At 40.6% G+C, this 27,544-nt stretch overlaps 1 protein-coding gene across 1 annotated transcript in view; it reads left to right on the top strand.

Annotated features, from left to right (window-relative positions):
* Positions 1 to 27,544, top strand: part of tacr1a (tachykinin receptor 1a) — a 75,649-nt gene that overhangs the window by 26,967 nt on the left and 21,138 nt on the right. Inside the window, 1 exon segment of the mRNA XM_074670636.1 lies at positions 16,942 to 17,136. Coding sequence (XP_074526737.1) covers positions 16,942 to 17,136 — 195 coding nt within the window.

The following is a 27,544-nucleotide window of genomic DNA, read 5'->3' as shown; positions in this document are numbered from 1 at the left end:
ATGTAGTGTTTTTTTTTAGAAGTAAAACTTGTCTGGCATCTACTTGTAGCAATGATAGTGATGATAGATGTGTATTTTACCTTAATACATTATTTATTGGTGCTTTTTGTGCAAAACAGGAAATTTGACCTTTATTAAAAAATATATTGTGATTGCTTCATTTTGATAAAATGCCACATTTGTCATTAGGGAGGTCTGTTGTATATTAATATGCTTAAAAGTATGTTTCATAGTAATCTTTGGAAACTGAATGAAATGTGTTTTTTGGGGGAGAACAATTAAAAAAAACTTAATTGAACATGTGACAAATCCTGTCACTAAAGCAAGTGATGACCCATGGTGTTTGGTAAAAATGCCAACCCACAGTATCCAGTTTAACCCAGTAACTAATGGCACAATAATGACTGCTGCTAATTCCTCTATTGTTAGGCTGCAATCCACCTCTGTCCACTTTCCATCACCGTCTTTTTTTTCATGACAATAGAAAGCAGAATTAAACTTGCTTTGCTTGTTTCAGCCCACTGCACAACAGAAGATAAACATGGATGAACAAGTGGTAACAGTTTAGCACAGTTTCTGAAAACATGTATTTATTCAGCCCAGGCTTCCAGAGAGAAATGTGTTCCTGCTTGGCGAGCATTTTGACTTTACATTCGAAGATATCTCTGTGCTTTTCTCTTTTAAACACTCAAGTTGACTGTGGGAGTGAGGTTTAGATCGGTCTACTTTCTTACATAAACAAACTGAATGTATATAAACCCAGCATGCCCTTCTGCACTTCATGTCACATTAACATTATTCATACTTTAGTAGAAGAAGCCTCTGAGTCCTGTTCCCATCAGTTTTAAAGTCACTGCGAGGACTTCATCTGTGACCTTGAAAATGTCTCTCTATAGATAGTCTTTTATATTTTTGCCTGTTGATAATTGGCAATTTAAAATGAGCTTATCATCGATTTAATTAGTTATTTCCATTTCCCTTGGACATCATAAATCGATTTAAGGCAAGTGGACCCTTAAAGTCCCTTTGACGACACTATGTCATGTCCCCTCTGAAGGAAAGGTTAGAATTTAACTTTATAGAGACAGTTCACGATATAAAAACAGAGTCATTTATAGTAAATTAATACTGACAAATAAAAAAACATGTTGTTGTCAACAGCTTTGTGTCGCTGTTGAACACAAGCACGGTGTTCATATGGCAGAAGTGCGATCATCTTCCCTCTGGCTCTACTCGTACTTACCATCACTGGCTTGTGAGAGCAGTAAAGAGGAGATCAGCAGCGTTAAGGGATTAAGGGTTTTCAAACACATTACAGGGCTGTGTAACAGACTGTGTGTGTTGTATGTATCATCTACAGGCGAAAATGAGATGTGGGATTGAGTGGCTGGCATTTAAATGATCACTGTCGCACACATACACAACTTTGATGTGTTGGGAATGAGAGAAGAAAGCTGGAGCACTGTTCATTAAAAGAAACTAACATATTCATAATCACTATATTACTTCTGAGTGTAAGTCCCTGATTAAGACATGATTCTTAAAGAAACATGATTAACTTTTCATTTTTTCTTAAAGAAAGACCTGACTCAATCTGAAACACACAATGCAGAACGTTTTTAAGGGGAAATGAGGAAATGCCTGACTTTATATCATTCTTTTTCTTCCCCCTGTATTCTTGTTTATTTTATTCAGGGAGAATGGTTTGGTTGACACACGTTTTCAGACCACAGGCTGTTTAATGTATAAATGTGGTCTCCATGACATCACTATCAATTTCTGACACAGAGTTTTGAAGGCTATCATTGCCAGGTACTGTATCCAAAAATGTCGAATTAAAGAGGGGGTGCTCTGCTTTCCTCGTACTGTAAACATGGATACAAAGTAACAATGCTGGATTTTCAGACTAAATGTGCAGATTTTCAAACATCTACTTATTCATTTGCTGTAGAAATCCCCTAACCTGAACTGATCAAAATGATCTGTTCAAAATAGGGATTGGTACCTTTCACATTTGAAACAATACAGTACCAATGCCAGTTACCTGGCAATCGGTATCGGTACTCAACCATACTAACTTTCAGTACTATTGGGTTTTTATGTGGTTCTAAATATCAATTTGTTTAGCAAAGAAACAAAGTTTCAATTCAACATATTAGTCTTCAGTGTATAACTTTACAGTGCTGTGTTCATGTCCAGCATGGAAACTACAACTCTTCCACTTCCTCACAGACACAAGGATGACAGATAGAATTCAGTCAGTACCCACTAAAATACCAAATTTGGTACCCACCCTTAGGCCTAGGCTGATAACACATTTTACTGGACGATATGTTGTCCCACAATTATTGACCATAAAGGATATTATCCACAAAATTATTTTGAGACCAAATTAACTTCTAATACAAAGATATTTCATAATAATGCAGTACACCCTTTCAAATGCAATAAACTTTTATTTCTCGTGAGCATTTTTTTTACTAATATAATTGGAATTACAATAACGTTTTAAATATCCTAAAAAAACAAACAAAAAATAATAAAATGAGCTCTTGGACAAAAATTTAACTTCAATAAAAAACTGTATCAAAGTGCAGCATTTCTTTTTAAACTACACTTTCTGTGTCCATGTAAATTCTCATCATCCAGGTCAGAGTTATTCTGGACTGTTCAGAGTTAGTGAAGACGTTTCTCCTCTCATCCATCATCAGCCTTATCATCTTCCACCACAACAGTCCAGTTGTCTCTGTTTGAAGTGTTCAGAATACACTTTATGTGAGCACACATCATTTTGTGCTGCTCTGTTTTTTTTCAACTTGTCGATCAAACTCCTCAGTGAGTGTTGACAGTCGGGACGAAGGCTCAGCATCTGAAGGTGCAGTTTTTTTTCAGCTGGGAAAACTGGGTGGATGTGTTTCAGGTGGATAAGGATGGGGACCAATTAAGTGCTTCTAAAGGTACCGACCAAATTCAGTCAAAGTGACTGTGAGTTTACACAAGCCTGATGCTAGCAGCCTCAGAGACAAAGATTCTAGATGACTGACAAGAGGGTTCACTCTGTTCATTCAGCTACAGATCAAACTCGCCCAGGTGCTGAGAGCGATGCACAGAGTGAACCCTCTTGCCAGCCTGTTTGTAGGCAAGAGACGAGGAAAACAAACATGCATGCACATAGGGATATATTAAGCAAAAAAATCATTGAGTTCATTTAATTTATTGTGTGATTACTTGATTGATTGACTATCGTCCCAGGCCTACCTATCACATAAGGATCTCTGAACTGTTCCATGACATGTTAGAGAGGTGGGCCTCAAACACCAAGGTCTACCCATACCTCTGGCTAGGGATGGGTACTGATTTAGGTACATTTATAGGTACCGACCCAATTCTATCAAAAGTACCAGGTACCAGTTCACGTAAAATCAAAACGTACCATGTTTAGATATTTAAACTCATCCTTGTGACTGTGAGGGAGTGGAAGAGTAGGTTATTTTCCATGCTGGACATGAACACAGCATTGCAAGGTTATATATTAAATAATAAATATGTTGAATAAAAATAAATAAGCTTTAGTTTTAAACATATTGATATTTTTTACCACATAAACACAAAAAAGTACTGGAAATTGACACCGTTGAGTACCGTTACCGATTGCCAGGTATCCGGCATTGGTACCATATCGTTTTAAATGTGAAAGGTACCCATCCCTAGCTCTGGCCCCCGCAAACCTCAAGAGGCCTGGCCAATCAGAGAGAAGGGGATCTTTGGAACAGGGAGCCTTAAAGAGACAGCAGCTAAAACAGAGTGTTTTAGACGTGAGAGGCTGAAATAAGGGTTTTCTGAAACACAGTGAGAGAAAGAGAGGGATCCTTTGGAGCTGTGACTCATTGACTACCGGGGCAATAGAGGTATAAAATTATGACTAAATAAAAGTGCAGTACAAATATATTTAACATGTGATTGCTGGCTACACAAAAAAAGTCCCAAACTTTTCTTCTTTCTTTAAATCCAAGCTTTTTAACTGTTGAAAACTTCACTCACTTTTAGGTTGAAATAAGAACTCATGGTTACTTGCGAAATTGGGTTTATCTGAGGCACGCAGCAGCATATCTGTTTCTATTCGTTTATCTTTAAATGAAACCTTGTATTTCTCTTTGAGTCTTCGATTCAGTCCAGTTTTTTGAAAAAACACATTTATTTTCATCATTCCTGAAAAAAAAAAACAGAAGAAGGGCCTATGTCTGTGCCTCCTCTGTTTTCTGTGCTGCTGTCCACAGAGTATGAAATCTGAGTGCTTTTATATCAGCAGGGGAGATGATGATTTGGGTTTCTGAGTGCTGCTGTCATCTGCAGGTGTCTTTTTGATTCTGACATCAAGAGCCTGACCACGAGTCATCTACACAAAGAAACGCCACATGATTCCTGTCCTTTTTGAGGCTGAGCCAAAGTACACCACAGGCTGTGATCTCCCATTTGAAGCCCACTGTCCAGAGATTATGCTTTAGAAGGCTCTCGCTTTTTTCTGATGGGAGCAGAGGAAAAATAATCAATAAGGAATTTTTTTTTGAATGACAAGTTAAGCTTTCACAAAACCAATTAGAGAGAAACATCTAGAGATCTTTGGACGAAACCAGCTGCTGTCACTAATGCAAGACTCCAAGATGAGGTTTTACTTCCCTCAAGCTGCACTGAGAAATGTCCCTTCCCAGAAGTATCTACCAGACTGTGAATATTCTTCAAACCTCAAAATAACATCCAGCCAGAGGAACGGAAATTTATCATCAACATTTTCTGAGTTATTTTTTCCTTTTCTGTCGTTGTTTTCCTCGCTGTGTGCGCTCATGCTCTGTACTGTGTGTGGACCTGTCACTCTGAAGGCTGAAGCAACATGGAGGACTGAGTACTAATTGAGCAGCTCAAGCAGCTTGCTCCAAAGAAAAGGATCGAGCCTCAAGTGAAGACAACGCCATTAATTGAAGAGAGGGAAAAAAGTAAACACATGAGAAATCAGCAGTAGAGTTCCACCAATCTGTTTCAGCACATGGCTGGCACAGCAAAACCATGTTAGCGAATGCGAGCGGTGCCGGGCTCAAAAAGAAAGACAGAAACTGGCAAGCACCCAGCAACGAGAGCCTCCACATAGCGGCTGTGGATAACACATGCTACTACAAACACTACACAAGATGAAAGGGAAGAAAATGACAATTTTCCTCTGCATGCTGCTTGATGTTGCATCACTTGGTGCTGATGCCTCACAACAAGTTTTGATTCTGTGGCTGGAGCCTTTTCTGTGTGGAGTTTGCATGTTCTGTCTGTGCATGTGGTGGTTCTCTAAACTAAGCCCAGACCAGAGGGACCGAGCTGAACAATTTCGGAAAATAATCTAATTGCGATATTTTTTTTAAACTAATATTGCCATTGTGATTTAGCATGCTGTTGTGTTCAAGAGACGTTTATCTTCCACATTATTTATTTAACACTAGCAATAAACCGCTCTATGGTATGACCAACAAGACAAAGGGTACTGATAACTAGGGATGGGTACTGAATTAGGTATTTTTACAGGTACCGACCGAATTCTGTCAAAAGTATCGGGTATCGATTCATGTAAATTTAAAAGGCACCATGTTTAGGTACCTAAACGCATCCTTGTGACTATAAGGGAGTGGAAGAGTAGGTTATTTTCCATGCTGGACATGAACACAGCATTGCAAGGTTATATACTGAAGAATAAATATGTTAAATTGAAAAAAATCTGTACTTATAATTAAACAAACTGATATTTTTACCACATAAACACAAAAAAAGTATCGAAAATTGGTGCCCATTCTTACTGATAACATATAAACAATTCTTTCCTGTTGGCCAGGCCTACATGTTATGATGAAACGAGATGAATTGATGCATGAATTGATAAAAACAACATATCTTTATTTAACTTCTACAATCACAGCTGAATATTGACTGATTGATTAAACTTCAAGCCTTGTAGACATGTAAAAAATATATAAAATTATTATTAATTACCCAAAATAAAATCAGAGAAAGGAACAAAGCACTGCAGAACAACACACCTGGTATCAACAGAAATATAAAAAAATAAACATGAATCCTCTCTACTATGAATCTTACACAAAATTAAGTGAAGAAATAAGACCAAACCTCTGGTTAAACCATTGAAATATGTCAACATGTGAAGTGCACTTTTTAATAAAATGACAAAGAAACATGTGTGAACATATATATATTAAATCTTACTGATCTCTAATCTGTAACAAAACACAAACTAAAGCGTAGAAATAAAAATAAAATCAAATTCTCAGCTCAACCACTGAAATATGTAAACGTGTGGATTGCACATTTGCCCAGTCAGCTCAGGACCCCACAGACCATGAATGCTTTTGAGGGACATTCCTCTTTAAAGAGGTTTTTAACTTACACCAGCTCTTTTTGCCCAGTGCTTAAAAAAAGACTTTTTATTTTTTTTGTAGCACTTTGAGATTTCCAAGAAATGAAAAGTGCATAAAAATAAAATTTTCTACTTATTGTTAAATATAGTATTCTCTCCTGCTTCCTCCCACAGCCCAAAAACAGGCTCCTCAGGTTTCACTGGTCACTCTAAATTTACATCACTGCTCACTTCATATACTCTGATAACATAACCATAATTTCTCTTCTTAATGACGATGGCTGAATCTCAATATCCCTTTAAACCCTGAGCCCTGAGCCCTTTAGGTCTTCATTAGCATCAGGTGGAAAGTGATTGAGAGCAGGAGGCTGTGAGGGATCAAAATGGTATTACTAGGTATGGGACAATTTGCCACTTCTCACGTAACCTGCATGTCATTATGTAGCTCACCATAGTAGCTTTAGAAATTTTCAATGAACACTTCTTACTTTCTGAGGTCCTAAAGGGACCGACACCCTGATTTTCATATAATCAAGAATTACTTTATATCAGCCAATAAACTCTTTTTTTTTTGTTTTTGTCGAAAAGGTTCAACCACAAACTGAAAGAGAAAGGTTAAACTACACTTGTGGACATTCTTAAGCTACACATACACACATAGTTTTGTGTATAGATGTACGGATTTAGTTTATTAAAAGTAGGCACACTACATGGATAACATCCTACATCATATTTACCACCCCTCTCCTTTAGTATTTCTATGTGCAACTATCTTGCTCTAGTTGCAGGTTTCTCTGAGATCCTTGGTTTCACAACACATACAGTGGAGGAAATAAGTATTTGACCCCCCCCCCCCCCCCCCCCCCCCCCCCCGCTGATTTTGAAAGTCTTCATTCTAAGAAATAAATGAAGAGTGTCTGATTTTTATGGCAGCTTTATTTTAACAGTGTTAGAAAGAATATCAAGGAAAAAATTGAGCAAATTACTTGAAATGAAAAATTAAAAAAATTAATTTGCATTGCAATTAAGTCTGCTAAAATGACCACTCATGGAAAGGGTGCATAGAAGGTTTAAGAGGTCAGTGCTGGATCCCACATGCACTTTATGATTTGACAGTGGGACAACTTGAAGACCTCACAGACTTGTGCTGTGTTCTCGATAACTCAGAGGTTGGGATTTTCCCGAGTTGAATATTTCGACCATTGAGTCCAGAGCGTTCCAGATGTCATGAGTTGGACATAAAAACAAATAAATTGTCTGTAATGTTGTGGCTAGCGAAAACTTCAGCCTGGTATATGAAATGGAGTGAATGATGAGTGAAAGCTCTTCTGAAAGATTTAATGTCGGGTATTGTTTGCAATAACTTGCTGCTGAATGAAATTACTTACATATAAGCTAATCCAATAAGCTACATTCATAAACTCTACTTACATACAGGACCAGTTCTTCTGTATAACTGAATGGAAAAATGGAAAATGTCAATAAAAGGTAGGTTTTTTTTAAACATTTTACCATTCACTTTTGGCTTTTCTGTAGAGGCTGCGATTGTTGTGTGACGCAGGATGCACCAATATCAGTGAAGTTGGGATGGATTTGTTTTTCTCTGAGTTTCTGAGTCAGAGCTCTTGACTTGAACAGTGGGTGTTCCACTGCATTTTTTCAAGACTGAAGTTGGAAAATCTCAACGTCTGGGTTGTCTGGAATGCAGCACAAGAGGGGGCACGCCTCAAAGTCATCAAGCGTGGACATCGAGACTAGGCTGCTCCTGAAACACTCATAATATGAGCTGTGAAGATAGTGGAACAATTTAAGTGCCTTGGTTGATGAAGTAGTCACAGCAATAACATCCATGAAAGCTGCTGTTACATTCCACATTGATGATTTTGGGAGAAAGAAGAAATAAAAAAGAGACTAAGTGTTAGTAAAAGGTAATGGATTAATTTACAACAGTTGGGAATGATGAACACCTTCAAACAAGCCTAACTTTTAAAGAAACCTGATCATTGTTAGCCAAATAAACTGAAACTCAAAAATCAGAGGCCCAAGAAAACATGTTCCTTCTGGGTGAATCTCTAAGACACATCAAACACACAGCTTCTTTCTCTTGATTGTCAGTCAGGAACAGGTGAGCCCAGTCACCTGCTGCTGCTGCAGTGACTGGGCTCACCTGTTCCTGAAGGTATAGATCAGTGAGAGAAAAACTCACAACAAACCACGACACGCAACAGCTGCCAGCAGTCCTATCAGCTGTCTGCAAACTCTGAGCACTGTCTGCGGCCCCCCTGCCTTGGGCTGTCACTTTAAAAGACGATTACCCATTCCCATTCGCCCCTACTGCTCCCAGTCTAACTATAACATGATAACGGCCTCCAATAAAAACAAGCTCACATGCATCACAAACAGGGCCGTCGAATTATGCTCAGCCCCCACAGCAGAGCCTTCCCATGCAGAGCACGCACCATAACACTTGACCCCAGACACCCCCCGCTCTCATTCTTCACACTAATCCCATCTGGCTGCAGATACACATCCCAGGCCTGGAAACGAGCTCCGTTTGTCATTAGCTGTCCCCGCTGCTATTGCACTCCTAAACAAAAAAACACCCTGGGTGCTGTTTGTCTGTGTGTATATACGTGTGCTTTAATAATGAATGTGTAAGTAGACATGGACTTTATGGCTGTAATGTAGTTTTCTATTTTTTTAAGCTCTCTATCTATCTATCTATCTATCTATCTATCTATCTATCTATCTATCTATCTATCTATCTATCTATCTATCTATCTATCTATCTATCTATCTATCTATCTATCTATCTATCTATCTATCTACAAATTATCTATCTACCTTTGAAGTCCTCATTGACATGTTCACATAATGTTAAAAACAGCACTTAGAAACACACAGTTAAGGTTTAAGAAACCACAGATCACAGTCTTCACCCAGTTCTCCCTTTGCTTAAAGCAGCTACATGCTACAGGATAATCAGGCTGATTTTTGTCCCGATCTCCCCCTTATGGTCAAAGCCAGCACAGGCCTGATTGTCTGATGTCTGCATATGACATCATGTGTGATTTTCCTGTGGTGTGTGGTGTGTTAACAGTAATTTTTTCCAGTGAGAGCTGCTCAGAAGGCCTATGGGCTCTAATTTTGTGGCGCAGCGCAGGGGGCGCAAGCCTGGTGCAGCCTGCGCAGTGCTAATTTCGTGCGGCGCACCGCCGTGCGCTGCCAATTTGACAATTTGGTAGACCGTCTGCGCAGAGATGGGTGTGACGGCGCGCCAGGGGGAGTTGACGGCGCATCAGGGGGACGTGTCAGCAGATTCATGTTGGCGCAGTGACAATTTGGTGCCAGAAAAGTGCGCTGAAAGCTCGCCAGCTCCAACCTGGTCTAGTCTCGGCGCAAGGCGGAGCGCACCCTCCGCAGCTGTAATTTGAGGCGCTCATTTGAATGGTGAAAACAGCGCTCGGCTGTGTTAAACCCACTCACGGCTTTTCTCCTCCCTCTCTGCCATTTGCGCGGAGGGAGGCGTGGACGAGCAGCTCTGCGCTCATGTGCGCCTGTACTGCGCCTCTCTTGGCACTGCAGGAAACTTGCAAAGTGCGCTGGTCACGCCCTGTGCGCATGGCGAAGGCAGGTGTAGGGCAGGTGCGCCTGCGCCTGCGCCTGGTCTACGAAATTAGAGCCCTATGACTGAGAGATCATAGATAATGAACATGTTTAATATTTGTGACTAAAAATCCTGTAGTGTTTGGGGCCGAGCAGGTACAGCATGTAATGTCACTTGTACCAGAGCAAAGCCAATCAAGATGCGAGCTGACTCAGCTGACTGACCGAAGAGGAAGTAAGAAATCTATCTGTAAAACTTCTGACGATTACTCACCACCAACTCGCATTGTTATTCATACAGCCCATGTTCCCTTGGTCTCTACAACTTTTTCTACAATTGTTTTCATTTTGTAGCTGTTTTTTTTCTTTTTGAAATTTAACAGGCTGATAACAACTATCTTTGCTTTTTCCCTTTCGTCCATTCACCATGTCTGTTTACACTGAAGACACATTTTACTACCAGACATTTGGAATACTGAGCGTGAAGAAGCTGAAGCTCTGCTGAAGAATCTGTTAGTGTGTGGTGTCCTTGGAGTGCAGACCACACACTGTAAGATCAGGAGAGAGAAATCTGGTGTGATCTGTCTTTTGTTATTATAAAGTGTGTGCTCTCTAAATGTGTGAAGGTTTGAAGAACCCTGTAATGTGTGCCAGCTTTTAGGTGATTTACTGCATGCAGGTGGCGTAATGAAAAGGAGGAGTGGCTGCCATAACTACTGCTAAGTTGAATCAGTGTGCCAAATGTAAACATAAAGTTCGCACTGCTTAAGGAAAAGGTCTTTTTTTATCTTTCCTTGTCAGGAATTAACTTCTAAACGCAGCATCGGTCTCTACTCAGAGTCTAAAATGGGACTGGATCCCATTCAGTCTTGATGTTGGGTCTTAGTCATCAATATTACATAGAGTACAGGCTTGACCCTCTTTAGGTACCATTTATGTGCTTTTTTGACCACAGGATTTGGGATTGTAATCTCCAAATGTTGGATAACTTTAAGAAAAAAAGGCAGGGGCGTTGTGGTAGTGGGAGGGGGTTGTAGGATGGACTACAAAGGACCCCATTGTGGACTGGGGCCCTTCATGGGCCTGAAATTAAATGTGTTCTTCACCACACTTTCTCTTTGTTTTGTGTTGTAACTGCAATAATATAACTATAATTATCTGAACAAATAAAAACTGGATTGATCTTTCAGCACAGTTGCCAGGTCTGCTTATTATTAACGACTTTGGGCTTGCTTTTCTGTAAAGTGACTTGCCAGTTATTTTTTGGGTTTTTTTATTAAGTGTAGTTGCTTATTCACTTATTTTTATTTGTTTTGCTGACCGTATGATACCTGCCTGATTGTCTTCCAGCTACATGACAAAGAGAAACAGAAACACAAGTTTCATTTTTCATAGAAATCATACCCATAAGGCGAAGAGTTTCCCTGTCTTCGTTCATTCATTCATGTTCTGACCCGCCGTGAAGCATCAACAACGTGTGTGGCTAGTTTGAATAACAGCATTTATCTGGCTCATGTACCAGTGTGCGCTATATGGACAACATGTGCAGTTTTTTCAGGAGTCCTGGCATGTCTTAAGACTGTATTTTCATGAGTAGAGTCCAGCATCTGACCGATGTGCTCTTCTGCCCAGATTTCAATAAGGCATTTTATTTCCTCACTTTTCCATGTGAGCCCACAACTTATTTTTTCTGTTCTTCAGGCTTCTGTACTTCTTCTGCCATTGTTGATTCTTCTACTCATTCTTCTTCTACTGTTTTGACTGTGCAGTTGTCATTACTGCCCCCATTCGAGCTACAGGGCTTGAATAGAAGCGAGCCGAGACCACCTGTTTTTAGCGATGTCAACCCTCTTGTTTTGTCCCACATTCGAGCGTGATTGCTGTTTTTACACATGCCCAAACAAACCGGGGTTTTAGGGGGGGCTGCCCACTGTTTTGTAACAACTGCCCCAAACTTTCCAGGTGTGAATACACCCTTAGTTTACTTTTACAAACACGTCAAAGTGTTCTCTTCAGATGAATATTTACGCAATAAATAAATATTTTTGAGGGAGATGCATTCTGCTAAAAAGCGTTGCTCACCAAAACCACTAGTCAATCTCTACCGTCTTCATGTTTTAACCTGTTAACAGGCTTTGGCCCACCTGCGGTTCGCTTTGATGTCGATTTGAATATAAACCCTTTGAGATGCTGTGAGGTGTTTCAAATCTCAATAATTCAGTGTCAACTACATGTCCTTTTGATTGTCACCTCATTTGACCAAGTGGGTTAGTCTATGGTCTCTACAGAGCTAGAAATTTCCCTGAACATGAAATGATTCCATATGGGGCTGCATTAAAAAAGGAAAACATAAAACCCACAAGCCACTTGGGCTTATCCCCCTTCAAGTGTCAGTTCCGGCCCTGTTTACACGATAGTGTTTCATCTGAAAATGCTAAAACACTGTGAAATGCAGTGAAAAAAATCTGCGTTTACATGGAAACGTAGAGGTACTGAAAACGCTGTAGTGAGCATGCCAGGCCTGTAGGTGGTGCTATAACTGTCTTGTCTAGAGGAAACTTCGGGGAGATCTCCACAGAAGTAGAGATTTACCGGTCATCTGGTGTATGGGGGAATGCTAAGGGCAAAAGTGGAGCAACAGATGCACATTTTGTTGAAAGTCAGCAGATTCAGCAGATTCGAGCAGCACAAGCACAACACAGTACTTGCAGATGATCGTACCAACTGTACTGTTGTCCTGTTGTTTGCATGAAGCGTTTACTCTTTACACGGCAACGGTGTCGGCAGCATTTCAGAAAAATCCCACTCTAGAGGCCGTTTTCAAAAGTTTGCATTTTAGGTCAGCTAAAACACCGTTTTCGTGTAAACGCGAGGCTAAAACACAACAAAACTTTTGCGTTTCACCCTAAAATCGTTGTTGTGTAAACGGCCCCTCAATCAGCACATTTAAAACCAGCGCAGGCTGAATCCCCTCCATGCTAACAGGCTAAATATAGTGTTGCACATAACAACACTGCAAAAAAAACTGAAATCCTATCAAGTGTTTTTATCTTTTTAGGATTGAGTCACATTGGTATGACATACCTAGTAAAATGCCTTATTTCAAGTTATTTAAAGACAGAAATGAGGTGTGAATTGCTTGTAACAAGTAAAATAAAAATCTGCCGATGGAACAAGAGAAAATTGATTTGTATTAAGACAATATTCTTGTTTTAAGAAAATTTTTGAGCAAATTTTCTTGTTCCATTGGCAGATTTTTTCCTCAGCACCCATTTTTTTTAACCTGACACGCCAGACGGACAGTTTCATATATCCGAGACAGAAATATTTCTCTTGTCCGTCTGGGTAGCAGCTGTTCTGATTTGTTTTCAGAGGCGGGACTTAAAAAAAAATCCGCAGCTGGTGATTGGACGACCGTTCTGATTAACACACTCACCACGGACCAATCCACATCAAGCCACAGTATGACGTAGCTTATGTGAGCCGAAGAAACAATAGATGAACAACTACTGAATCACGAGAAACAGCTGTGAAAAAGGCGTTAGACAGTTTTATAAATTTAACTTAAGAATCAAAGGAACGCTGACAAGCATGGAAGTCTGCTGACGTCACGTCTGCTCCCACAGCTCCCGCCTCTCTTCCCTGATTGGGCCGGTCAGAATTTAGCCGAGCGAAATCGTTGGTCATTGGAGCCTGGCAAGATGGACCTGCAGGAGTTCAGAAACTGAATCAGGCAGGTCCGTCTGCTCTACAAGGTTACATTTTTGTCTTTAAATTAATAAAAAAACAAGACATTTTTCTTAACTGATCAGTTGGATGTGGCTCATGTTGAGTATACAAGACAATTTGTACTTAAAATAAAACAAAAACACTTGATAAGATTTCAGATTTTTGTATTGATTGCTAGTTGGCCTGTTTCCTTCTCTGGTGCCGTCTTTGCAGAATGGACTTTGTTGTCTTACTTCCCTCTACTGGTCTGGTGGGGTAGTGCAGTTACTTTTATTTTTTTGCTTCCTTCCTCACTGGCCTGATTTGCATAATTTTCCTAGAACTTCAGGGTGCTGAGGAAACACAGACAAACAATAGGGCACAGGAACCATTTAGTTCCCAGATGAATAGTTCAGGAACTAACTTGTCTCAATAAGTTGACCAGTACACGTTTTGAAAGTTAAAAATGTTTTGCTTGTTTTTACTACACAGCTTGGAATCAGAACATAAAACAAACAGCCCATACAGTTTCTTCACCTCCTCTCCTTCCCTGTATCTGTCACCTTCTCCTCTCTTGCTCCATTTCTGGCTGATATCTCTCCATCATTTCCCGCTCTTAATCATATAACATCTGTTGTTCTTCCTTCTGAGCCCACATAGTCACACGCTGTGTGATCACACTGTAACAGCGCTGCATTTATATGATCTGGAGACCGTCATCCATTGCCGTCACTGGTTCCTCTAATTTCCTCTCTTTTCCTCCTCTGTAATAATTGCAGTGTGAGTAGCTGCTGCTGACCATCTACCAGCACCAACTCTGACGTAGTACGTATTCAGTCGCCATGGTTTCCTCCACATAAACAATCAGAGAGCACAGTGGAGACCTGAAACTGGAAATCACACTGTCGAGTAGCATTCAGACACATTGCTGCAGAGATCCAAAGAACAGTGACACACAAAGGCTCAGCACAGGACTATGAAGCAGGTCTGATCAAAAGAGGATGGGGGTTGGATCCTTCAAATATTCCTGAGGTAATGAGCCAAGATATGTATGGATGAGAGGAAAAATGTTTTCAGCCTTGATGTAAAGTATACACGAGTCACATAATATACGTTATTTGGTTGATTTTCCCCAGACAGGTCTTTTTTGACACATCACTCCTGAAGACGTTTCAATGGCTAGCCTCTGCTGTGCCCCTCATCCCAGTTTGTTAAACCAGTTACTGTCATTCTTGTCCCTGTCAAGTCTCTCCTGCTGCATTGAAAGTTGAGAAATTATAAAATCTTCTGAACAATTGCCATTAGTCAACAAATACATTCTCTTTCTGAGTAAATGAATCTGCTCAACTGTTTGGTAGAGCACATTTTGAGTCACTATATCTCATATAGAACTGAACTGAACTGAATTTCACCTGACTGAATCATCTTAACAGCTAAAAAACATTGATTTTTGTGCTTTCTAATTTTAGTGCTACAACAATATATATATACAAAAAAAACTTTAAAAAAAAAGCCTTCAGAGAACGCAGACCTCCACCGAGCATATTGTGATTGTCACCAACACTTGAGTCTTACTTTAATGTTATACTTTCTTTCAGCAGACTGTCTGCTACAATTTGGTGTTAGTTGCAGGTTTGTACGATAATTTGTTTCCTGACAGTGTTGAAAATTATGATGACCCAGTACATATTTCATATTCCAGATCTTAGTATCCAGAATATTTCCAGGATCTGGATCATATCGGTCAGAAATGATGGTGACCTTGTCTTGTATTGTTGCGCAAAGTCAGCCCGACCATTTAACGTGGAGTTATATACACATATGGTGAAAACAGCCCTATCCCACAATGATAAAGAATCCTTTAAAGAAATCCTGGATCCAGACGGTGATCCAGATCACCTCCACAATTTAATCACTTCTTCCTTAGACAATTTTGAACATTTCCTGAAAATTTCATCAAGATCCGTTTTTACTTTTTGAGTTATGCTGTTCACAGACAAACATGCAAACTCTCCCAAAAACAAAACCTACTTAGCAGAGGTAATAGACACCAAAAAATTGACCTTTGTTTTCAGTGAACATTAGCGTGCCAGAGGGGTAATGATTCCATACTTCTAATGTATAGAGGTATTATTGTTTTTTTGCACTGTGCAAACCTGACAGTGCCAAAGGTTTTGTCTCGAGGCTGCAGGTAACACAAGAGGTGGAGGACTCAGGAGTAGACTAACTCAAAATGACTTTCATATATCCAAACTCAGGAATCTGAAAACACAGAAAAGAAATCCAAAAATCCCAAACTGTTACAAAATCTACAAAGACACCAGAAACACTCACAAGGACCTGGAGACACCGATGAACGGCGACCATGACACATGACAATAAACTGACAAAAAAACAAGGAAATACAGAGGTCATATAGACAGAGGTATTAAAACATAGATGTGAAATAAGACACAAGTGAAACACGAGAGGGACAACCAAACAGGAGGTAACTACAAGGCCAAGAGAAAAATCTAAACCAAACACAGGGAGCAACAAAGTGAACAGGAAACAAGGGAAAACACAACAAGAATAACTAAGATTAACTCATGGGTGCTTGAGAGGAACAAGATAACTCAAAAAACAAAAAATAAATAAGTAAATGTAACAAAAAGTCGACACATGACAGAACCACAACAGAGCCACAAGAAACAAGAACTTAGACTAAAACAGGAAGCAGTGAAATACAAGACAAGAATCACAAAGAATAATAACAAAGAAACTCCAAAACACAAGAACACAAGGAAACCCAAACCCAGAATTCAACAAAAAAGCAAACTAAAAACCAAATCATAACAGGGTTAGAAAAAAAATATATAATTGATGTTTTGGTTGGCGGATAAACATTGGCTTTTTCAGTTGAATAACAAAGTGAGTTTGGATTAAGACTTCTCAGGGAGTTTTAAAGAGACAGCTGCTATAATGAAAGGAGGAAATAAAGACACATCAGCCTTTCAGCTGATAACAGCTGAGCCTATGATTCCTTCATCCTGCATGACTTACACAAACTGCAGTTCCATTAACTTTGAACAAATCCTTCACACCTGCTTCACACTTTTCAACCTTTCCTCAAGATGAATCCTTATGTTTCAGTTATTTGTTTATAAGAGGTTATGACCCATACGTGTTTTTTCAAGGTCAGCGCTCATCACTTTATCCTCTCCTCTTTACCCCGAAAGGTATGTGGCCATCATCCACCCCCTGCAGCAGCGCATGTCGTCCACAGAGACCAAGGTGGTGGTGGGAGTGATCTGGATGCTGGCTTTGCTCCTGGCCTTTCCTCAGTACTACTACTCCACCACAGACCAGCTTCCTGACCGCGTGGTGTGCTACATCGACTGGCCTGAATTCACCGTGTGCGACTTCAAAAAGATGTGAGTTCATCCCATAAAGCTGTGCTGCAAACGTCACCAAATGATGTTAATTACATTTGAATCGACAGTAAATGTGGGAGGATGGGGTTTGTATTCAGTGTCAATAAGAGAGGGCTGTGAAAAAGCATGGGAGCTTTCTCTGCTTTGTGCTGGATGAATTGAAGGCACATCACAGGGAATGCGTTCTTTCACCGCTGAAAGGCAGACAAATCGAGTTGGAGCGAGGAAAAGCAATTAGACTAAAGGCTTACTCTCCTAGTCATTTTCCTACACGGGATTTTATTACAGCTTCCTCAATAGGTTACATACCATAAACCAGAAACCAGAAAAACAGCTTGTGAATCAATTTTTGGGAAAGAGAGAGCAGGTAAAAATGTGGATGTTTGTGTTTAGAAATGAATTTTACAAGCAAAATAAATGGAAAAATTACAGAAACAGTAACACTTTACTTTTACCCCTGAAATTTCATGATAATTTGGTGAAAATTAGCTCATAACTTCTGGCCAGATTCTGTTTTGCAGTGCGCCTGTACTCACAGTGTCTATCACAATTGGGTAAGACCAATTTACAACCCCACTCTTGGTGAAAATCACATCTGAAGCCTTCAGTTTTATCATGTAAAACATTACAGGCCTAATCATAAAGGTTTATAATTTTGCATCTGATCTCAATTATGCATATCAACAAACTGGGTACTAAAGAACTTGGTGAAATTAAATCACAAACAGCAAACTATCAACTGCTTATTGGTAAACTGAATTATTCACTTAACATTTCAAAGGTAATTATCAGAGGAAACAATGAACCTAACTTCTATTTTCAAGAACTGAACAGCTAATTATCAGCTGCTTCTCTGGAAATAGCAGAAATGTTGGGATACTTCTAAAAACATTTTGTGGTGGGTTGTGATTTACTCTCAAATTAATTATTTACTAATCGTCACCTACTTACCTTGCAATTTGAAATAAATTTCAAAGAAACTGGAAAAAAAACAGTAACCAACCAATTGTGACTTGCAACAACAAAGTTGGACACAATTTTAAAGACGTTATGTGCTAATTTAAAAGATATAAGAAAAAACTTTCTCTAATTATTACCTAAGTGTGATGAAAATTGCGGACTTCTAAAGTAAAGTGTTACCAAAAAAACACAAATTCAGTTCAAATGATTCTTTTTAAATCTTATTCTCCCTTTTATTGCAGTTCTTCAGCTTTCTAACAGGAATATTTAAATGTGAGGTTTCATATATTTTTGGTGTGACAGGAAGAAGAAGCGTTATTCACCTTGGCTCTTCCAGTTCCACCTGATTCAGTGTAAGCTGTGCTTTTTGTCACAGGGCAGATCAGAGACTCAGGCACAAACAGAGAGACAAGACAGACCAGCAGATACTCCAAAAAAGTTTATTTACAAACTCAATAATACCTAAAGACGGCTATGGCAGGAAGAGGAAACTAAGAACGAGAGCTGCACTTATAAACTAAAACTAATAACCCCTGAACGAAACAAATTACCATTAGGGAGACAACAACTGAAAGACTGCAGCAACCTAAAAACACTCATACTAACTTTTAGGGATGGGTACCTTTCACATTTGAAACTATGGGCTCTAATTTTGTGGCGCAGCGCAGGGGGCGCAAGCCTGGCGCAGCCTGCGCAGTGCTAATTTCATGCAGCGCACCACCGTGCGCTGCCAATTTGACAATTTGGTAGACCGTTTGCGCAGAGGTGGGTGTGACGGCGCGCCAGGGGGAGGTGTCAGCAGATTCATGTTGGCGCAGTGACAATTTCGTGCCAAAACAGTGCGCTGAAAGCTCGCCAGCTCCAACCTGGTCTATCCTCAGCGCACCCAGCGCACCCAGCGCACCCAGCGCACCCAGCGCACCCAGCGCACCCAGCGCACCCAGCGCACCCAGCGCACCCAGCGCAGCTGTAATTTGGTGACAGGTGCACATGTGCGCACATGTCATCAAAGCCTCAGAGGCAGGTTTCCAGAGTGTCAGGCACATTTTAATGCAATAAACAATTACAGCAATCACTATTTAATGTAACCGTCTGAACCAGCATATACATTTATATCTATAATAACTGTCCCGTCACATCTGATGTCAGATTAAAGCCGTTTGTCATAATGGAAAGTTAACCTGACGGCAGCTGGAAGTTTGATGCACATCTTACAATTAAACAATAAACAGCTTTAACATCTGATACTGAGTATATCTGGTTCTCTCATTTCATTTAATTCAAAGAAAAGAGGGAATAGAATAGAATAGAATAGAATAGAAAATACTTTATTTATCCCCGAGGGGAAATTCAGGAGTCACCGCAGCAATCAAGAAAACAAAAGTAAGAAAGAATATAGAAAGTGCAAAAAACGTCCATAAGAAATTAGATGACGACATCCCGTCCACCACTCGTCCACCACTCTCCAGCCCAGCCAGTCTCCACCTCCACAGGGTCCAGGACTGAGCCTCCCCAGAAGTCTGTTCAGTCTCTGTCTCCTGGATCCTGTCTGCTCACAGCAGGCGAAGCTCCTCCAATGTGGCGCCGGCGTCCGATGTCAGCTCCGTCAGCCACTACCGTGAACAGCACGATGCCGCTGGGTTAGCACAGCTAGCACGTCCATCCCCCGGGGCTAGATCCCACGTTCCCAACAACGATGGATGGAAGGAAAGGTCCACGTCGTCACCTCCCAGCTCACATCCGAGAACCAGCACGTCATCCTCACCTCCTCCTCCTCAGCTCGAGGGAAATCATCAAGCCTTACACTAGTTAGCATTGACATGCTACAGGCTTCTAACAGCTAATTTTGCATGTAAACAATGCAGCCATGGTTACATGTAGGATCTCCAGACAAACACAGGAGAAAAGTAGTAAAAAATATTGCCGAAGCCACAAAAAGTTTGGTGTCCGTGACCGACAATGAACCACACAAAGTGATGATCCACTCCAAATACAAAGATTACGAAAAAGAGACAAAAAAATTACAAGAAACGGACAAAGACGAGAGAGCTGCTGCAACAGGCAGCTACTTGGGTAGCGCCTAGCAACCTAGACAAGGGAGAGACAAGACAAAGAAAAAAGAGACAAAATAAATGTGTGTCACTCAGGATTTACCCGTGATTTCTCATATTTCTCTGTTTTAGTCTTTATTTTTAACGTGATCTAAAAAGATGGAGTACATTGTTGTAAAGAGGATGAGGTGGAGACACTGGGAGAGTATTCAGTATATCACCAAAGGTTCTGCTAATTGGCGATGACAAACCAGGAGTGCAGGTGGATCAAAAGTATTCTGAATGGATAAGCCAGCTGTGTAACTGCCTCTTCATTTTGTACTCCTATTAATGACAAAGGAACAGATTAAATCTGTCCCAGGACCTGGCCCACAAGGTGACGCGCTTCGTGTCCTCCGATGTGTCCCGCTGTCCATTCTCCTGCTGCAGGGACAGCAGCTCTGACCGTCTCCACTGCCGGCTCTTTCCAGCACACTCTCCGCGGTGCTGAGGATCAGTCAGACCAATCAGACGCTGCACCTTGGCCGCAAGTTCTGTTGATTGTTAACTACCTGAACCTGCCTGCTCTCCACACACCTCACTCACACCCTGAGGAAAAAAGGAAAAAAGGAAAAAAGGGAGAGGCTGCCACTCAACAGAACTGGAGGTCCTGACACTTTTATCAATCACTGCTCCTCGAGGAGTCAAACCTGATTCCACAGATTACAGCTCTTCACAGACTTGTTGGCCCACTAATCAATATCTACAACCTTCAGGTTTTTTTTTAATCAGACACATTGATAAAACATGAAATGGAGGGAACCTGGGTGACTTGGAAACAATGTGGTGGTGTAAACAGTGTGTACTGATTTGGTCAAAGTTCGTAGACCTCCAGTGAGTTGGCCAATCAGATGGCAGGAGGGTTTGTGGAGTGAGTAGTCTTAAAGCGACAGCATTTCAGACAGGGACTGAAACAAGAAGGGTCCAGCTGGAGACCTCCACTCTCAGTGGACTCTCTTGGCGGCTCCACTCCTCCACTGTCTGCAGGAAGTGACGTCAGGATGTGTCATTTTGAAGTTATTTATTTAGTATCCTGACATCACTTCCCTCTGACAGTGGAGGAGTGAAGCATCTGTGAGAGTTGTCTGAGAGTGGAGGTCTGCAGGTGGACTGGCTTGGGGGGAAATAAGGGTTTTCTAAAACACCAGTGAGAGAAAAATTGGGATTTTCTTTCAGCTGCAAATTATGTTAAGCTACAACAGAGGCACACAGAGAGAATAAAGCCTAAAATACAACAATACCCCTCTTTAAAAACAAGCAGGGGAACATAATGAAGATGGTAATGTTGAAGATGTTTCTAAAGAAATACTGTGCCAGCTGATTCAGAGAGTGTCTCTGCACAGACTGTGCTGCAGTTGAATTTGTGGAGAGCAGCCTTGAGGTCAGCGTGGTTGAGATTTCTAGCAGCAATGAAAACACCGTGCAGACAGGCTCCAATTTATGCTGCCATGCTGCTAGCCTGGAGTCGGCGTATAGAGGATGGTCACAGCGCAGATATGGAGGATAATGTATTCCTTCAGAAGAGCCTCCATTTACACAGCGTGAATTCCAGGTCAGCAGCACAGCGTTGATGATGATGGAGGTGTTTTTGCACTAAAAGTTGTTTGTGTGGATTATGGAGTGCTGCTGATCTTATCAGCCAGCTGTGATACTGACTCAGTGGCCCGTGCAGCCTTAAAGTTCACACAACCTGGAGTAGTGCTGTCCAGATTCATCGCTGCAGCAATCAAATAAAGTCCTCCTGGTTGTACTTCAAAGTCAGATTCTATCCATCTTGATCTGATCTTCAGCTCCTGTGTCCACCAGTACAACAAAATGAATCCAAGAAATCTTTTTCAGTAGAGAAAAACACAGATCTCTCTTCTTTCTGCTGAGCTTTGTTGGCTGATGTGGTGTCATAGGGACTTCTATTGTTCTGATTGATCAGGTGCTTTTTTGGAAAAGGGTGTGAGTAAAAAACTGTTAAAGGTGGTTTATTGGGCTTTATGTTATTCTGGGGTTTTAAAAACAACAATGTACACAGAACCAAACTGAAAACCGTGACCACAAAACCTTGATAAGATCTGAACTGTGGATTTTATAAACTGTTCCATCCTTAGTCCAAATACGATGACACATGCACAAATGACCACAGCCATTTGTGGGTAACGCTGTGCCACTTTGCGCCTGCCTTTCAAACATGCAAAATACAGGCTCAAAAACAGCAACCACAATTAGTTTGAGGCTTGACAAATCAAGGGAAAGCTTCTTCGCACATCTATTTTTCGGGACAGGTGATTTGGAGGGTCAGGAATCCGGCAAACAATTCCAAGTTTAACATCCGCACACAACTGGAAAATAGTATAAATATTTTTTTTACGTGTTGTTACTAGACCCTTCATTAGGCAAACAATTTGATTAAGGGGCGGAGCATGTTAAACAGGAGGTGGTGGCCTCACACCCGCATACACTTTCGTAAAAACGACGTAAAAAAAGTCAAAACAGACAATAAGGGATAAGTTACCTGACTGAAAGAGTGACTATGAAGAAAAGGAACTAGAAATACAGTTTACATCCCACAAATGCATTCAGAACAATATTAAGAGGTTAAAAATTCCAGAAAAATAAATCAAGGGGCTGCACAGTGGCGCTGCAGCCTCACAGCAAGAAGGTCACCGGTTTGATTTCCACCTCAGCTGGTGGGTCTTTCTGTGTGGAGTTTGCATGTTCTCCCCGTGCATGCTTGGGTTCTCTCCGGCTTCTCCGGCTTCCTCCCACAGTCCAAAAACATGCTCACCAGGTTAACTGAGCACTCTAAATTGCCCCTAGGTGTGAGTGTGTGAATGGTTGTCTGTCTCTGTGTCAGCCCTGCGATTGACTAGAGACCAGTCCAGGGTTTACCCCGCCTCTCGCCCAACGACAGCTGGGATAGGCTCCAGCCACCCGGGACCCTGAATAGGATAAGAGGTTCAGAAAATGGATAAATGAAAATAAAGCAGAACATCTCAAAAGGAGTGAAAATAGTCTGAGTTGTCTGAGTTAGTTCTACATTCAAATTTTCATCCTGGTCATAAAAATGTGTGTATTTAACTCAACATGTTTCATATGATGTACTCCCTTTGAAAGTCTGTTTCTGGTGCTACTTTTATGGCCAGGATGAAAATTTGAATGTAGAAATAACTCTGACAACTCTAACTTTTTAAAAAATCTTTTGAGTTGTTCTGGTTTATTTCCCTGGGATTTTCATCCCCTTAATATTATTCTGAACGCATTTATAGGATGTAAACTGTATTTCTGGATCTTTTCTTTGCACATTCACTCTCTCAGCCAGGTAACTTAATCCATATCTGTTTTGATCAACTTTTTTTGTTTATGTCATGCTGAGAGAGGGTCTGCAGGTGTTAGGCCACGACCTCCTGGTTAACATCCTGCGTCCCTTGATCAAAGTGTTTGCCTGATGAAGGTCTAGCACCAATATATTTATTCTGTTTGCAAGTTGGACGGTGTGCGGGTGTTTATCTTGGAATTAGGTTTGATAAATTACACTGCGGGTGCTAAATTATTATGTTTGCATCTCCTCCTCCCACTATTTTTCCAATAATCGGCCATATTCTGCATATTCATGGATGCAAACACGCTGAGTGGATAAAGCATGCTATTTTTCTTGTTTGACAGATGCAATCATTGTTGCACCCGGCTAGTAAATCAGCTTTGTGCCCGTTATCAAGTTTCCACATGTTTTTATACACGCAAACCTCAGGCCCTTGTTTTCTACCGTGGTTTAGTTATTGACCATATTTAGACGTTTCTGTAACTTATAATGTTAGTTCCCTATCTCTCTCTACTGTTTATCTTTTGTCTGCTCTTTTGTCCTTTATATTCTAATGGTTCAGCACCAGTGTCCACCTTCACTACAAATTAAATCCAAGACATCCTTTTCAGCGGAGAAAAACACAGATCTCATTTTTCTCTGCTGAACTTTGTCGGCAGGCGTGGTGTTGTCATAGAAACTTCTATTGTGCAGTAAATCAGTCCCTCCTGGATGACCTGACCAGATACTGAGAAATATCATTTAGAGACAACATACTTGAGCACTGATGATCTTACCCTAAAAAGTGGATAAAGATCAGGTATAAATCTAGAAGTGAGGCCTTTTCTAGATCACATAGAAAGTCCATACCATCCTGGTTTTATCTGATTCCATTAGCAGCCATGTGGGAGGCTCGTTCTTCATTCACAGTATTTTGCCTCTCATGTCTCTCCATTTGCGGGCTGATGAAAGGTCAGTCCTGCGGCTGGCTGCTGCTGTCGTATCCTGCGGTGTGGCTGCTCCTGTGAGTTCCTGCTGTGACGGGCTCATTGTAAAGGGTCAGGGTTAGTAGGGTTTCCTTTTATTCAAACTCACTTTCAGACTTTTCTCTCTGCTCTAAAATGATTTCCTGCGGCCTTTTGAGCGGGGGAAGTTCTCGCCATCTTTTAACTCAAATAAGGAGCTGGAAGTGCAAAGCTATTCATTTCTTGCACTGCACCCTGAGATTGCGTTTGATTCAGAGTGCAAGACACGTGTTCAATGTGCTGGAGTGTGAGTGTGACCTGGTGTCACGCCGCAGGAAATGTAACAATGTTAAAACCTTGAGCAGAAAGATGAATTCACACATGCTCATTCTCCTTACTTCTATTAAACCTTGACTTTATATTTAATACAGGCCTGCAGTGTAAAGTCAATGACGTTAAGTTTCTCTTTGTGTTTTCTTCTCATATAATGAGCCAAAAAAAAAAAAATGACGAAATTAACCTTTTTTTTCTTCTAGTAATCACTGAAATCTGTCTTATGGGTGTTTGAATACCTTAACAACTTTAAAGGAGACTCATTATACTCACCGTGACTGTGCTATGATGCCAGTCTGGGACACTGAGAGTAGCTTGGCATGATTTGCAGCTCCAAAAACTCCTCATCTTTCTAATAGTAGCGTCCATGAAAAGCCTTTTTTCAGCAGCCCTCAGCCTCTGACTGAAACACGTTTTCTGTCTGCTTTTCCACGGATGTGGAGTTAGACACAGCTCATCAGTGAAACTTCTCACACAGCTTTGTCATCATGTAAAATCAAAAAGCTTCTGCCCCGGGAAAACTTCTGTTAGCGCCAATTATACATGAACTTTTGTTACATCACCTGCTGTTATAATGTTAATTACAGCTTATGTCAGAGCCCTAATGGAGAGTTTTATTTTTGGAACAGCTCGGTAACATTTGAGACCATTGACTTTATAATAAATGGACGTAGTCTCTGAGACGTGTTTCTAAAACAGAGACACGTTTGACGTCAGAGTTGTGAAGCCCATTGTTAGAAAACAGTGACTCATACTGACTTTCAAATAAAGCAATTCACAAGAAATACCTTTAAGGACCCAACAAAAATTGTGTTTATTGAAGCAAAAAGTAAGAACAAAAAACCCACAGTAATCTCTGACAAAATTAATCAAACAAAACCTCAACAATGCTGGGAAACTGTGCTCAAAGGTAACAAAAACACAGGAAACCTGACTTATAATTAACAAGAGAACAAGCTTGTCTTGCACAGTGCCTGGTTTTAGAGAAAAACACACCACTTCTGCACTGGCTTCATATTTTAAGACCTGAGGTTGCTTCTTGGTTGATGAAATTCCAGTCGACAAAGGAGTCAAATTAAAGCAGTTTTAGTCAGATTGATTGGATTACTTTTACCATCCAGACCAGCGCAGCATCTTTAGACCGACTTTTTGCAGAGTAAAATAAGAATAATATCTCCCAGTGTTTACTTTTCTCTCTTCAATCTGGCATTATCAGCTTCCAGCAGGTAGCACCCTGAGATGAGGACAAATAGATGTTCTGAGTAAAGCTGAGAGCATCAGCCTCAGACCTGCTAAAGTCTCTGAGTCGAACAGCTTTTTACCTCTGTCAGAAACATAGAGGCAAGCCAAGGAGCTGCTGGACCCTAAACTCACCACATTTGTCTCATTTACTGTCTGTCATGCTGTGTATGATAAAACTGTCCATCCATAAAAAAATGTACCTTCAGGTGAAAAATTGAGAGTAACAGGCTCGGCTGAAAGAGGAGGTATCATGTTTCCCCATATTTTGAACATGGATATGATTTCACAGTGCTGGATGTTCAGACCCAACGTGTGCAGATTTTCTAACCTCTACTTACTGAGTTGTTGTTGGAATCCCTGAATCTGTCTCTAAACTGAAATGCTGAGGTCATCACACAAGGATCTCTTAACTCTTGTGTGGTATTAGTATTGTTGTTACTTAGCCAGTGTTTATGGGTCTATCTATGGGATAGTGTACGAGAAAAAAAAAGTTTGGTTCCCGCAAGACAAAAGGGGAAAATATGCAGGAATGTTAGAGTAGTTGATGTATGTTGAATTTTCAACAATGTTTTAACTTTCAAGCATGCACGCACAAATACACACAGACACACAGACACACAGACACACAGACACAGACACAGACACAGACACACACACACACACACACACACACACACACACACACACACACACACACACACACACACACACACACACACACACACACACACACACCTTGTGCAGGAACAGGAGGGCAGAAAACACTATCAGGAGGCTCAGAAAGGAGGAAGACAGAGTGGGGGTACACAGGACCTACACGTTAGCCCCGGGTCCAGTGGAACCGAACACCATATATGTAATATAAATGCGTAGGGTGGGTGTATAGTATGTGGTCAGAGAAAATGTGTTTTGATTTATGTTCTTCACAGAAAATAAGCAAAAGTCAATGAATTTCAGGTTGAAAAAATAATTAATTGTTGCATTTTTCTTTCGATGAAAACAGTTCCACAGACCCGAATACCATACAAGGGTTAACTAGTTGATGACACACTGGAGGAATGGGGCCTCAAACACCAAGGTCTGCCCATACTCTACCTCTAACAGGCCTCCAGAGAGCTGACCAATCAGAGGGAAGGAGGTTCATGGAGTAGGTAGCCATAAAGAGACAGCAGCTAAAAGAAAGTGTTTCAGGCAAAAACTGAAATAAGAGTTTTTATAAAACACCGGTGTGACATTGGACATTTTAACTAAGTAGAACAAAATAAATTAATTGCAATGAATTTTGAAAAATTAAAACTTAAAAAGGCTCAGAGAGTCTAAATGACAAACACTGCCTTACTGGTGATACATGTGTAACAATTCTTAAGGAGTGTCACCTTAATACAAGATTAACTCATTGTCTGCCAGACATTTTCAGAGCATCTTGACTGATCTTTCAAGACCCAAATGATATTGTTTTCTATGACTGTGTAAACACCAAAGGTACTTAAGAAAAGTGGATTCTCGTCTTTTACTTCTCTGATCCAAAA

The sequence above is a fragment of the Halichoeres trimaculatus genome, unplaced genomic scaffold (assembly GCF_033239565.1).
Source record: "Halichoeres trimaculatus isolate MK-OKI-2021-1 unplaced genomic scaffold, fHalTri1.1 fHalTri1_scaffold_5, whole genome shotgun sequence".
NCBI lineage: Eukaryota > Metazoa > Chordata > Actinopteri > Labriformes > Labridae > Halichoeres > Halichoeres trimaculatus.
Note: the sequence above shows the minus strand (reverse complement) of the source record. Positions and strands in the feature narration are given on the sequence as shown.